This window comes from Schistocerca piceifrons, chromosome 3 (genome assembly GCF_021461385.2).
Source record: "Schistocerca piceifrons isolate TAMUIC-IGC-003096 chromosome 3, iqSchPice1.1, whole genome shotgun sequence".
NCBI lineage: Eukaryota > Metazoa > Arthropoda > Insecta > Orthoptera > Acrididae > Schistocerca > Schistocerca piceifrons.
In genome coordinates this window covers 337,597,172-337,612,890 of record NC_060140.1, presented here as the reverse complement: position 1 = coordinate 337,612,890, position 15,719 = coordinate 337,597,172, and the positions used below count along the sequence as shown (strand labels likewise).

General features: G+C 38.9%; 1 protein-coding gene across 1 annotated transcript in view; it reads right to left on the bottom strand.

Annotated features, from left to right (window-relative positions):
- Positions 1–671: 671 nt before the first annotated feature.
- Positions 672–15,719, bottom strand: part of LOC124789750 (condensin complex subunit 3) — a 185,625-nt gene continuing 170,577 nt past the window's right edge. Inside the window, exons 22-24 of the mRNA XM_047257204.1 lie at positions 6,893–7,090; positions 6,175–6,287; positions 672–1,053 (exon numbers count right to left, since the gene is read on the bottom strand). Coding sequence (XP_047113160.1) covers positions 924–1,053; positions 6,175–6,287; positions 6,893–7,090 — 441 coding nt within the window. The 3' untranslated portion in view covers positions 672–923. The remainder of the gene's footprint in view (positions 1,054–6,174; positions 6,288–6,892; positions 7,091–15,719) is intronic.

Below are 15,719 nucleotides of genomic sequence, written 5' to 3'. Positions count from 1 at the left end.
ATTGAGTAAATCTTGTTAGGAAGAAACATAAAAGCACGAAATTTTTAGCATTGATCTTACAGGTTTTTCACAGGGGCTGTGAATTTATGGTGCAGGATTACGAAAAACATATAATCGGAGAAAGTAAAACCGAAGTTCCACTGTAGTCTTTTCAGCCTCAAATGAGGAAAAACTATTTTTTTTTCAATCTTACTATTATATTTAAAAGAGTCTCACAAAATAACCAGCTGCCTATCTGTCAAGCACATTTGAAATGTGTATAGCCTTAATGTTGTTGTGACCAGACTGTTTCTTATCAGGCCTTGAGGCTCCATAATTCCAGAAAGTATCTCTCTCTCTTGGAGATCACACAAAGTTAGCTGCTCATTATTTCCCTAGCACAATATTGTTACTCTCTGGATCTTACAATAAGGACTCAAGCAGAATAAAAGCTGTCCCCTGTGGTCCACTAATTGCACTTTTTTCCTTTTCCCCCCAATCATCATCATCATCATCATCCTTCTTCTTCTTCTTCTTCTTCTTCTTCTTCTTCTTCACCTTCTTCTTTGACAATACTTGTGGCAATTTTCCATTTAAATACGTTAATTCCAAAGGACTTCTTTCCTTGGGAAGCATGTATTTACAACACCAAACAGTCCGTATCTAACACATACATGGAATACAATAACAACTCTGCATCCAGCAAAAATATTTACTTTGAAAACCATTTTACATTTAGAAAATGCTGCAAATAGAAAACATTAATCAAACACTTTTGAACAATCATGATGTGCCACAATATCAGTTTGTTTAAACTACAAGTTCCAGTCAAATATAAAAGCTGCAAATCATTGGCTCCTTAAAATAATGTCGATTCATTAAATATTTTTAATGAAAAATCTGTAATAAAATGGGATATGCTTCTTAATTAGCTCGTCATCAAATCACTTCCCCAATTTCTTGAATTTTTCTTGCACTTTCTGAACTTCCCGGTCCACTTTAGACTGTTTCTTTGATCTTGTTGTTTTCTGCATCGTGAACTCGTCTGAATCACTTGCGTCATCATCACCATCACTGTAACATAGCAGTAAATACTTTTTTAATCTACTTAACAGACTCTTGTGCATAAAGAACGAATTTTTACAACTTCAGTTGAAAACTAGAATGGATAAAGTGGAAACAAATGTATGATACACACACACACACACACACACACACACACACACACACACACACACACACACACACAAATGGAATAAGAAGCTACTATTAATCTTTTATTTGCATTATAAATATGTCTTAACAAAACTGTTTTTGAGAATGTATTAGTGCTTTGTTACATAATGTAAAGCTGTCTGAAAGGTGTTCATTTCTTGCTGCATCAGCAAGCATATGTCTACAAATAATGTTACAAGTGGTGATAATGAGCAAATTAAATCAGAATTATGTACTTTATTGCAGCTGTCTGTGAAAGCTTAATAAAACCAATTATCTTTTTACACCAGACTGTTCCAATCTGCCCAACTGTACGAATACTGTGCATGCAGGACTTTTTTTGGGCACTTACAGCCACCTGAGCTCAGCTAGTGGAATACTATCACATATGTTAAAAAATTCTTTCAGTGTAGAATTGAACATCACTTTTTCATTCTTATTTTTGTTGGTTTTTAGACATTGAAATAAATATATCATTATATGCCATACGTTAGTTGCTTGACCAGAGTATTAATTTAATGTTTTATTGAACTGCAACTGGTAATTGAAGACATAATATCCATTGGGCACCCAGACAACTTATTATGTACAGAACAGGCATTCCAGCTTACATGTCTGCCTGGAAACAGTTGACCGGGCATGAGCACAGTGACCACAGTTTAGTTTTTTTGCCATTCAAGTGCACACATAAATAGCTGCTTGGCAGGGATAGGAACTGCAATATTGACTTTATTGTCATATTCAACACAATCACTACCATCATCTACAGCAACATGAATTTTTGAGTTCAGAATGATCCCCAGCGCCTTCAACAGCTTTAACTAGAACTGTAACCACACCATCAGTGACTGCACCAAATTTATCATTGGCAACATGGGACAGTTATATACGTTTCACCAGCGTCAGCTCAGTTTCAATATCCACAAGTTCTTGCAGTGTCAAATAATCCGATTCTTTGGAGAATCCTGCATGGTGAAAACAATTTTCAATTGTCTTTGACATGACAATATTCCACAGAGAATGCAAAAAATGTAAAGCATCTAATAAACTGATTACATGTTTACAGAGCACTTGTGTTTGGAGACAAAACATAAGCTTTTTGCTATTAATACCAATGTGTCGCTGATGGGTTATTGTTGTAGTCTTCAGTCCTGAGAGTGGTTTGAATCAGCTCTCCATGCTACTCTATCCTGTGCGAGCTTCTTCATCTCCCGGTACTTACTGCAACCTATATCCTTCTGAATCTGCTTAGTGTATTCATCTCTTGGTCTCCCTCTACAATTTTTACCCTCCAATGCTAAATTTGTGATCCCCTGATGCCTAAGAACATGTCCTACGAACCGGTCCCTTCTTGTCAAGTTGTGCCACAAACTCCTCTTCTTCCCAATTCTATTCAATACCTCCTCATTAGTTATGTGATCTACCCATCTAATCTTCAGCATACTTATGTAGCACCACATTTCGAAAGCTTCTATTCTCTTCTTGTCCAAACTATTTATCGACCATGTTTCACTTCCATACATGGCTACACTACATACAAATACTTTCAAAAACTACTTCCTGACACTTAAATCTATACTCGATGTTAACAAATTTCTCTTCTTCATAAACGCTTTCCTTGCCATTGCCAGTCTATATTTTATATCCTCTCTACTTCCACCATCATCAGTTATTTCACTCCCCAAATAGCAAAACTCCTTTACTACTTTAAGTGTCTCATTTCCTAATCCAATTCCCTCAGCAACACCCGACTTAATTCAACTACATTCCATTATCCTCGTTTTGCTTTTGTTAATGTTCATCTTATATCCTACTTTCAAGACACTGTCCATTCCATTCAACTGCTCTTCCAAGTTCTTTGCTGTCTCTGACAGAATTACAATGTCATCGGCGAACCTCAAAGTTTTTATTTCATCTCCATGGATTTTAATACCTACTCTGAATTTTTCTTTTGTTTCCTTTACTGCTTGCTCAATATACATATTGGATAACATCGGGGAGAGGCTACAACCCTGTCTCACTCCCTTCCCAACCACTGCTTCCCTTTCGTGTCCCTCACCTCTTACAACTGCCATCTGGTTTCTGTACAAATTGTAAATAGCCTTTCGTTCCCTGTATTTTACCCCTGCCACCTTTAGAATTTGAAAGAGAGTATTCCAATCAACATTGTCAAAAGCTTTCTTTAAGTCTACAAATGCTAGAAACGTAGGTTTTCCTTTCCTTAATCTTTCTTCTAAGATAAGTCGTAAGGTCAGTATTGCCTCACGTGTTCCAACATTTCTACGGAATCCAAACTGATCTTCCCCAAGGTCGGCTTCTACCAGTTTTTCCATTCGTCTGTAAAGAATACGCGTTAGTATTTTGCAGCTGTGACTTATTAAACTGATAGTTCGGTAATTTTCACATCTGTCAACACCTGCTTTCTTTGGGATTAGAATTATTATATTCTTCTTGAAGTCTGAGGGTATTTCGCCTGTCTCACGCATCTTGCTCACCAGATGGTAAAGTTTTGTCAGGACTGGCTCTCCCAAGGCCGTAAGTAGTTCTAATGGAATGTTGTCTACTCCCATGGCCTTGTGTCAACTCAGGTCTTTCAGTGCTCTGTCAAACTCTTCACGCAGTATCGTATCTCCCATCTGCATCTACATCCTCTTCCATTTCCATAATATTGTCCTCCAGTACATCGCCCTTGTATAGACCCTCTATATACTCCTTCCCCCTAGTGAGATAAGCCTCTATATCCTTATATTTTTCCTCTAGCTATCCCTACTTAGCCATTTTGCACTTCCTGTGGATCTCATATTTGAGACGTTTGTATTCCTTTTTGCCTGCTTTATTTACTGCATTTTTATATTTTCTCCTTTCGTCAATTAAATTCAATATTTCTTCTGTTAGTCAAGGATTTCTACTAGCCCTTGTCTTTTTACCTACTTGATCCTCTGTTGCCTTCACTACTTCATCCCTCAGAGCTACCCATTCTTCTTCTACTGTATTTCTTTCCCCCATTCCTGTCAGTTGTTCCCTTATGCTCTCCCTGAAACTCTGTACAACCTCTGGTTCTTTCAGTTTATCCAGGTCCCATCTCCTAAAATTCCCACTTTTTTGCAGTTTCTTCAGTTTTAATTTACAGTTCATAACCAATAGATTGTGTGACTGATAACTATCAACAATAATTGCATCTTTACATTTCTCTCACAAATATTACTTATTCAACAAGTGTGTCCAATTGGTGAACACAGTAGTCACCATCTACATTTTTTTGTTCACTGTACATTTGACTAGTACAGTGATTTTCTTTCATTTTAAAACTCCATGGTTTTAAACTGGTCCCTACAACAATACAGGGCTTATCGACATTACATCCTACTAACACTACCTTTTCCTTAGAGATTTAAGAGCAGGCAGTGGTAAACTGATCCAATATGTAGAACGTCTACAGATAAAAATGTGGAATCAGACAAAAACAGCAGCTGAAGAATAATAGGTGGCACAGGATGGCTTTTATGTTTCATTTTACATCACGTTACCATCTATCACATGGAAGCTGTTGTAAATAACTGCAAGATACTTGAAGATGATCTGAAGACAAACATGAAATAAGACTTTTCTTTGTAGCTTTGTTAGCTCCATTGTAAGCAACATTCAACAATGCCATTCCTTTTATTGATACCATTGTTTACATTAATTAAGGTCTTGTAAGGGAACCCTAGCAGGCCTGGACCAAATAAACAACCGAGTCTATTCTTTGTGTAACTGTTACCATATGTTCTCTCTCTGGTTCGAAACATACTGCTCTCAAATATTGTTCTAATTTGAAATTTATTTTTAATTGCCATTGATAGTACAGATTTAGTAACGACACTCTAATTAAGATTTCTGTTCTTGACCTCCATTTTTCATCAGCTGCCTTAAGAAGCGCCATCTGAATTCTAAGTGAAATAGCGGGTTGGTCGCTTCCCGATTTCTCAGCCATTGTGTATAATAAAATAAATTAAGAATACCTACATTTAAAAACAAAAAGCCACAAAATGATTATGACACAAAATTCACTAATTCAGACACACATTCGCAAAGTTCAACTCTCCCATATAATTCGTAAACTGACTTAAGTGTGTTGATAATGGAAGTATCCATGGACAAGCAATAACATAGCAGAAGTAGAAACCAGTGTTTACTTGTTTGGTGAGTGGGGTGGGGGAGGCAGAAATAAAAAAGAAATGGTCACAGATTGGAGAATGCAGGTATATTTGTTTATATCAGAGGTGAAATCTTTTCGTGACAATTTTTATTTCATGTTAAAAGAAAAAAAAAATATGAAGTATTTTGTTGGGACCATAGTATTATTTCTTGTTAAGTGATGTTCCGTACTAAGTGTTTGACATGAATTTTTTTATTTTACATTGAACTGTTGCAAGTTTCCAGAGCATACTCTTGACAGCTGTAGTCTATAGGGATGACAACTGTGCAACAGAAGAATGTTTAAACCTTTTTCATAATGCATATGGAACAGGGATACACATCTGGTCAGACAGATGGCTACTTGCAAAATACGCATATAGTAGACAGTCTTCCTGGATTTGTATCGAACTGAAAGTGCATGGTATACTCTTATGTTGTAGGTCTACATCTGTGACACAGCCACCACGGACTATTGCTGACCTCCAGAGGATGCACGTTCATCAATGGAAGGCATAACCGAAAACCACATTGGATAGTCTTGACCTACAATAAATAGAGAATCTGTACATCTTACACTGCCATGTGAGGGCTGAGAGCTTTGCATCTTATATTGATGCTCTGTATGCCACTGTGGAAGGACGTACACACAGTAAGAGCCACCCATTCTCCATGAATGGTTTTCCTGCATACCCTCTATTACTGGATCACATGTCATGATGCCTCGGCACTTCCTTTCCTTATGATGTTCCGTGGATCTCCATTCCTCAGCTTATGAACGCAAATGTGCAATATTCATCTCACCTGCAGGAGAATTCCGAATCAGATGTCTCTGAGATAACTACGTTCTTCTTGTCTGAATCTGGAGTAGCTAGTGATTCATCAGTAGAGTCATCGAAGGTCTGAAGTACAGATACCTGCAAGCAACAAAGCTCTTAAAAATATAAATCTGTTTCTGGCAAATGATTTACCAAACCCAGAATACCAATAACAAATTAACATTGTAAATTTTGAAGTGTGTCATCAAAACAGGAAAGGGGGAAAAATACTATCGGACAAAATTTAGCAGTGTATTTAGTTGACACACATTGTGAAGCAGCTATTGGAAACTATTTTGTTATGAAGTATCGAAACTTCACAAGCATTCTAAGTAATATCAAATCACTGTAGGTCTCTGAATATAACAGGTTCAACATATTTAACATCTAAATATCACTACAATTTAACTCTCTTTCAGTATACATCTTGAATGGATGTGTAGAAATTAATAGCAGGGCTAGTATGCAAAGTGATTCCAAGTGATGCTTAATGAACATTTCATGCAAATGCCAAAATTTCCCAAATATTCATCACACTGAGACATGAAGCACATTAAAACATGATAAATGGATATTATTACTCTATTTACATAAGAATATTAAGTTAAACTGTACATCAGGCAACAGGAGCAGCACATAAATTATGTAATGGGCTTGTCTTATGCACCAATTATTTACTACACTATGGCTTCAATGGTTCTCACCTTGACATTTCTTCTCGGTCTGCTCTTGGCTATGCTTTCATCTGGGTTTGGTGAAGGCGGCTCCTGCTGAGGTGTCTGCTCACACACGGTATTCTTTGTACGTACTTTCCTGGGTACAGACATCATAGCTACTGATCTTGAATTAGCTGCAGCTTTTCGACCTCTTCCCCTTTGTGGTTTAGTGACAGGTGCTGTTGGCTAGTTAAAAAGGAAATGTATGAGTATAAAATACCTTCAAGAACAATAGTAAGAGTATTTGTATTATTTTTTTTTTAAAGTGAATATAAAGTGACATTGTAAGACACCATACTTTTCACATGGGATACATAGACTGTAATTGGGACAAAGGTACAAGGAGAAGTTTAAGATCCGCCGTTCTGGCTTCAGGTGTGCCTATTGGGACCAACTGACTGCTGTGTGATACTCAGCCACTGACTTCATTAATTTAGATGCAGTGTGGGGTCAACACATCATTCTCCTGGATGTTGCAGACCTCTTAGCCACTACTTCTCATTGAAGTAGCTCTACATTTGGTGTCAGGAGGCTACGTGGAACTAATGTTTGTCCTCCCACCATGGAAAAATTCCTGGCAGTATGGGGAACTGAACCCAGTTTCTCAGTGTGGCAGTCAGCCACAATGACCACTCAGCAACGGAGGTGGACAGACGTGCGGTGCATGAAGCCATAAAATGATGATTGATTCTATTCTTAGGTCTTAGATGTATCCAGTAAATTAGTTCAGTCATGATGAATGAGAACTATGTAACTGTTTGATTAGAACACCAAGAAAATAATTTCACAGTATAACCCCATGAATGTTTTATTTGCCTGCAATTAGTTTTGGGACCAAGCCTGTCTTTGGACAAAACATTCTCACCTTAAACATGATGTACATTATGTGGATTCAAATTAATCTGGTATGTAAACAGCATTCTGTACAGGTGAAGGTGCTACTTAGGAATGTAAATTCTGAGTTAGCACCTTCTGAAGTCATCCAGACACACTAAGAATTTTTACTTAACATAAACATCGATGCTCCAAAACCAACCAAATGGTGTATGGTGAGAGTACTTTTAGACCACTAACTGAACCCCCTTGCTTATTCCATTTGTGGAATGGTTGGTTGTAAGCCTCTGTATTAATGCTAATTTCTCGTTATGGTCGTAGGAAATAATACATTGTTCGACTCTTCCCACAAAGTACTCTTTCAAAATATCAGTAGTAATAGTTTTCTTCAGTCCAGAGACTGATTTGAGGCAGCTCTCCATGCTACTCTATCCTGTGCAAGTTTCTTCATCTCCAAGTAACTACTGCAACCTACATCCTTCTGAATCTCCTTAGTGTATTTATCTCTTGGTCTACCTGTATGATTTTTACCCTCCACGACTCCCTTCAATACTAAATTGGTGATCCCTTAGTGCCTCGTAACGTGTCCTACCAACCTGTCCCTTCTTTTAGTCAGGTTGTGTCCCAATTTCCTTTTCTCCCAAATTCTATTCAGTACCTCCTCATTAGTTACGTGATCTAACTATCTAACCTTCAGCATTCTTCTGTAGCACCACATTTTGAAAGCTCCTAGTCTCTTCTTGTCTAAACTATTTATTGTCCATGTTTCACGTCCATACATGGCTACACTCCATACAAATACTTTCAGAAATGACTTCCTGACATTTAAATCTATACTCGATGTTAACAAATTTCTCTTCTTCAGAAACGCTTTCCTTGCCATTGCCAGTCTACATTTTATATCCTCTCTACTTCGACCATCATCAGTTATTTTGCTACCCAAATAGCAAAACTCCTTTACTACTTTAAGTGTCTCATTTCCTAATCTAATTCCCTCAGCATCACCCGAGTTAACTCGACTACATTCCATTGTCCTCATTTTGCTTTTGTTGATGTTCATCTTATATCCTCCTCTCAGGACACTGTCCATTCCGTTCAACTGCTCTTCCAGGTCCTTTGCTGTCTCTGACAGAATTACAATACCACCGACAAACCTCAACATTTTTATTTCTTATCCATGGATTTTAATTCCTACTCCGAATTTTTCTTATGTTCCCTTTACTGCTTGCTCAATATACAGACTGAATAACATCAGGGAGAGGCTACAACCTTGTCTCACTCCATTCTGAACCACTGCTTCCCTTTCATGTCCCTCAATTCTTATAACTGCCATCTGGTTTCTGTACAAATTGTAAACAGCCTTTCGCTCCCTGTATTTTAGCCCTGCCACCTTCAGAATTTCGAAGAGAGTATTCCAGTAAACATTGTCAAAAGCTTTCTCCACATCTACAAGTGCTAGAAATGTAGGTTTGCCTTTCCTTAACCTATCTTTTCAGATAGTCATAGGGTCAGTACTGCCTTGTGTGTTCCAACATTTCAACAGAATCAAAACTGATCGTTCCCAAGTTCAGCTTTTACCAGTTTTTACATTCATCTGTAAAAAATTCGTGTTAGTATTTTGCAGCCATGACTTATTAAACTGATAGTTCCGTAATTTTCGCACCTATTGAAACCCGCTTTCTTTGAGTTTGGAATTGTTATGTTCTTCTTGAAGTTCTGAGGGTATTTCACCTGTCTCATACATCTTGCTCACCAGATGGTAGAGTTTTGTCTTGGCTCGCTCTCCTAAAGCTATCAGTAGCTCTAATAAAGTGTTGTCTATTCATTGGGCTTTTTTTTTACTTAGGTCTTTCAGTGCTCTGTCAAATTCTTCACGTAGTATCATATCTTCCATCTCACCTTCATGTATGTTCTATTCCATTTCCATAATATTGCCTTCAAGTAGATCACACTTACATAGACCCCATATATTCTCATTCCATCTTTCTGGTTTTCCATCTGACCTTTTGATATCCACGCAGGTGGGTCTCTTTTCTCCAAAGGTCTCTCTAATTTGTCTGTAGGCAGTATGTTTCTTACCCCTAGTGATATATGCCTCTACATCTTTGCATTTGTCCTCTAGCCATCCTTGCTTAGCCATTTTGCACTTCCTGTCGATCTCATTTTTGAGATGTTTGTATTCCTTTTTGCCTGCTTCATTTACTGCATTTTTTATATTTTCTCCTTTCACCAATTAAATCCAATACCTTTTCTGTTACCCAAGGATCTCTACTAGCCCTCATCTTTTAACCTACTTGATCCTCTGAGGCCTTCACAATTTCATCTCCCACAGCTACCCATTCTTCTTCTGCTGTATTTCTGTCCCCTGTATTTGTCAATCATTTGCTAATGCTCTCTCTGAAACACTCTACAACCTCTGGTTCTTTAAGTTTATCCAGGTCCCACCCTCCTTAAATTTCAACCTTTTTGCAGTTTCTTCAGTTTTAATCTACAGTTCATAACCAATAGATTGTGGTCAGAGTCCACATCTGTCCCTGGAAATGTCTTACAATTTAAAACCTGGTTCCTAAATCTCTGTCTTATCATTATATAATCTATCTGACACTTTCCAGTATCTCCAGGCTTCTTCCATGTATACAACCTTCTTTTATGATTCTTGAACAAAGTGTTAGCTATGATTAAGTTATGCTCTGTGCAAAATTCTACCAGACAGCTTCTTCTTTCATTCCTTAACCCCATTCCATATTCACCTATTATGTTGCCTTCTCCTCCTTTTCCTACTATCGAATTCCAGTCACCCATGACTATTGAATTTTTGTCTCCCTTCACTATCTGAATAATTTCTTTTATCTCATCATACATTTCACCATCTGCGGAGCTAGTTGGCATATAAACTTGTACTACTGTAGTAGGCGTGGGCTTTGTGTCTATCTTGGCCACAATAATTCGTTCACTATGCAGTTTGTAGTAGCTTACCCGCATTCCTACTTTTTTTTAAATTCATTATTAAACCTACTCATGCATTACCCCTATTTGATTTTGTATTTATAACCCTTTATTCACATGATCAGAAGTCAGAATCCTCCTGCCACCGAACTTCATTAATTCCCACTATATCTAACTTTAGCCTATCCATTTCCCTTTTTAAATTTTCTAACCTACTTGCTCAATTAAGGCATCTGACATTCCATGCACCGATCTGTAGAAGGCCAGTTTTCTTTCTCCCGATTACGATGTCCTCCTGAGTAACCCTGCCTGGAAATCTGAATGGGGGACTATTTCACCTTCGGAATATTTTACCTAAGAGGAAACCACCATCATTTAACCATACAGTAAAGATGCATGCCCTCAGGAGAAATTACAGCTGTAGTTTCCCATTGCTTTCAGCCATTCGCAGTACCAGCACAGCAAGGCAGTTTTGGTTAATTGTACAAGGCCAGATCAGTCAATCATCCAGACTATTGCCCCTGCAACTACTGAAAAGGCTGCTGTCCCTCGTCACGAACCACATGTTTGTCTAGCCACTCAACAGATACCCCTCCGTTGTGGTTTCACCTACAGTACGGCCATCTGTATCACTGAGGCACGCAAACCACCTCACCAACTGAAAGGTCCATGGTTCATGTAAACCTCCATAATGCACAATGCCTCTCTTGCAGCATCTGCCACTGGAGTTTGCTGAGCATCTATGTAATGTTCTCCAGCATTCAAATGTTCCAATGACAAAATGTGCCACCTGTCATTGCATCTTTGCTCTTTTCTATCACTCCTATGTGGTAAAGGTCCCAGATTGAAGAACAATACTCATGAATTACTCAAACAAGTGTCGTGTAAAGCCACTTCTTCAGTGGATGAATTACTTTTCCTTAAGGTCCTTCCTACGAATCTCAGCCTGGCATCATCTTTTGCTATTATTTCTTTTATGTGGTCATTCCACTTAAGGTGCTCCGCATACACTCTCCCAGTTACTTTACGGTGGTTACTGTTTCCAACAATTTGTCATCAATAGTGTAGTTGTACTGTAGTGGATTTCTTTTCCTATGTGCATGCAATGTCTTGCATTTCTTTAAGTGCATGGCCAACTGCCAGTTTCTGCACCATTCATCTATACTCTTCTGCAAATCGTTACTGTCTTCTGGCATTTTTACCTTCTTGTAGACAGGCACCATCTGTGAACTGTCTTTAAGAGCTTCTGACTCTTTCTAATTGATTACTTATGCACATTCTTTACAGTAATGCTCGTTACAAACTTCCTAAGGGTACACCTGAAATTACCTTGACATCAGTTGATTTTGTTCCATTAAAAGTATTGAGCCCCGTCTACAATGAAGTCTAGAATCCAGTGGCAAATAGAGGCCCAATACTCGGTAGGCTCACATTCTTTTCACTAAACAGCAGAGGGAAATAGTATCAAACGCCTTCCTGAAGTTGAGGAACATGGCATCAATCTCAGCACAGATGTCTATGGCAGTCAGGATCCCACAGAGGAACAGAGTGAGCTGAGTTTTGTAAGATCTATGTTTATGGAGTCCTTGTTTATTTTTATGCAGGAGATTTCTGTTCTCCAAAAACGTCATAATAAATGAATGTAAAATGCATTCCATAATTCTATAGCAGATTAATGTCAATGATATAAGGCCTATAATTATATACATCTGTCCTACAATCCTCCTTGAAAACTGGTACAACCTGAGCTTTTTTCAGTCACTAGGTACCCTTTGCTCCTCCAAAGATATACGATAAACTGCTGCTAGAAGGGTAGCAAGTTCTTTTGCATAATCTCTGTAGAATCTTAAGGGCATCTCATCTGGGTCCTGACGACTTCCCACTACAAAGTGATTGTAGTGGTTTTTCTATTCCATGAGAATATCTGCCATTTCAAAGTATGTGTGATGACTGGAAGGAGAGAGCATACAACGATTTTCCACACTGAAACAATTTCAGAAGACCAAATTTAGTGTTCCACTTTCTCTCTATAATTTTCTGATTGAATGTCATTAACAAAGTGACTGAATAGACGATTTTGAAGTGCACACTGATTTTACTGAGACCAAAACGTGTTACTTAAGGTTTGTAGTCAGAAAGGTTGACAAAATTTTACTTTCGAAGTCTTTGAACGTTTATCTCATTGCTCTCTTTATACTCATTTTCCTTTCATTCAGCTTTTTTCTATCAGCTAGGTTTCAATTTCTCTTGAATCTATGATGAAGCTCTGTTTATGTAGTGGGTTTGTAACATGGCTAGTAGGTCACTAAAATACTGAGTGAGGTAGACATAGGTTTGGTTGGGGAAATGCCGGCCGCATATAACAAGTCTTTGAATGTAGTAATTGGAAGTAGAGAGCTCTGCAAGAATGAATTTCGACACCGTACTGGGGACATAGTCTGGTTCACTGACGGTTCGAAAATGGACCAAGGTTTCGGGGCCGGTGTATACGGGTTGCAGCCAAGGCTGGAGAGTGCAGTCTCTCTAGGGAAGATGGCCACTGTGTTTCAAGCAGAAATATCTGCTATCAGGGTGTGTGTGGAGGAGAATTTGCGGAGGTGCTACAGAGGTCATGGCATTTTCATTTATTCAGACAGTCAAGCAGCCTCTGCAACAAGATCAAAGATTGTGGCAGAATGCCACAAAGTCCTTGTTGAGCTAGGGGAAAGCATTAGGGTAAACCTATTGTGGGTCCCTGGTCACTCAGGGATTAGTGGCAATGCGCAAGCTGATAGGTTGGCCAAGTTAGGGGTGACACCATTTATTGGACCAGAACCTGTGTCCGACAATCACTAAGACGATGATCAAAATAAAACTATGAGGCTAGACAAGGAGACAGCATGTAGAATATTGGGCTAAGGTCCAAAAGCAAAAACATGGCAAGGTATTGATGCCAAAGCCATGTTCTAAGAGAAGTTTCTCAATCCTGGGCTTGAAAAGGAGAGAAATGAAACTCATAGCTGGACTATTGACAGGCCATGGGAATTTCAAAAAGCACCAACATACAATGGGGATAATAGAAGAAGACCCCAAATGTTGGATGTGTGTTGTGGGCGAGGAAACCGCATTACATTTGATCTTTGAATGTGTGGTATTGGAGATTAAATGACACGCAATATTCAGATCAACCAGACCTGAAGAAATTGTGTTTAGCAAAGCACTGGTTAAGGATCTCCTTGCACTGTTGAAGGGCTTGGTTGGCTTTACTAGAGACACAGGGAACGATACCGCAAAATAAAACCTGTTTCGGTGCGGGCAGCAATGGGCTTACTTCCCCGATAAAATCAATCAACCAACCTCACGATAATAATCAAATTCTTTACTGCAATAAATGTGTCATCACCAATGGTGATTAACCTACACTTATAATAAATTTCCATTTTAGATTTACGATTTTGTTGCTATTCACTTCTGGTTTCAACCAACTTTCTGTTACTGATACTATCTGGGCAATATACCATTCAATGAAAGATACAAATTCTGGGACCTTACCATGGATGCTCCTGCAGTTTGCTAATATCTTATCACTCTTTTCTATTTCTGATCTATGGGGATGAGCATTCTCTGGGAATAATTCGGCAGAGGTATATTCGATTTTAGCGGGCAATTCATCTCTTATCTCGAGGGGGGTTCTTCTAACCTAAGAAAATGTGCATGCCACACACACTCTGCTCCACCAGTAGCCTCTTCCTGCATGTAGTGCATGCCTGACCTATTACGGGGAGCACTACAACTCTTCACCTGATAACGGAGGTTGAGAAATTCTCATGCAATACATTCACCAAATTGTCTGAGCCTCTGACTTAGTTGCTCTACTCTGCTCCAAACGAGAGGACCAAGATCGGCCCTGGGTATTATGCTACAAATAGTGAGCTTAGCCTACACCCACGTGCTCTGCTTGCTGTCTTCACCAAATAAGCCATCCATCTGTAGGAACTGAGGATGGTCCCACAATCCAAGCAGTAGGCATCATTTGTGCTGACATGAGCCATGATTTGCAGCCAGTTGCACCCAGTGCACTTGACCGCCACCAGCAGAGCCTCCTCCACATCTAGGACAATGCCCCCAGCAAACATACTGAGTGCACATTGGCATTCTTTCCTGATCTGCCTGCTATTTCCATGAGGCGCTCCATTACACACCTAATGTTGGGGCTCCCAATGATCAGCAAACTCGCCTTCTGCACTTTTACAAATTGGATAAGATAAATATACCACTGGACCAAAAGAAGAGGCATCTCACACTGGCTCAGAGCTGTTAACAACACTGGGTAGAACCTCGTACCTGTTGCTAAGGTGTAAGGGGTCAGTCGTGCAGCCAGTTCCCACTTTCACCGTTCCACCCAGAGAGATGCGAACCCACTAAGTCTGCCACTCATTCTTGACTGAAGACAGACTGGTTAGAAATTCGCATCTGAAATCAAAGTGATGAATGGGTCACCAGGGAATTCCAACAGCATCAAAGGAATCACAAGTCTCATCTCTGGTGTCCCGATGTTGCAGCTTTGAACAGTGGCCAAAAGCCTGTTGAATGTGGCCAACACAGCTTCCATCTGTTTATGGGCAGTGGCCAATTACCTTTGCATCCGCACACAACAAGACATATTGTTACGTGTAAAATCACTGTGTGAAATTTCAAAAAATACAAACAAAACAATCTTGACTAACTGAGAAAGAACAAACAGATCCCGCAAATGAGAAAATTACCTGACTGGTGCTACTGAAGATGGGGTGGACGCAAGACTTAAAAAGAGAAGAATAAACATACACTGAAATCTGCTGTGTAGAGTTTCCATTATGGCGCAACATTGCAAATATCCATAAGTTCTTAAAACAGACTTAAATTTCTCTGCTGGCAACAGATGTGTAAATAGTTACTTGCCACTAGAGATCTGGCTTTCACAAAAGCTACTGCAGGAAGTAAATATGCAGGCTCTACATGTAAATAAATACTAATCAATCAGAAAAAAATACAAATAATATTTACTCCTTGTCAG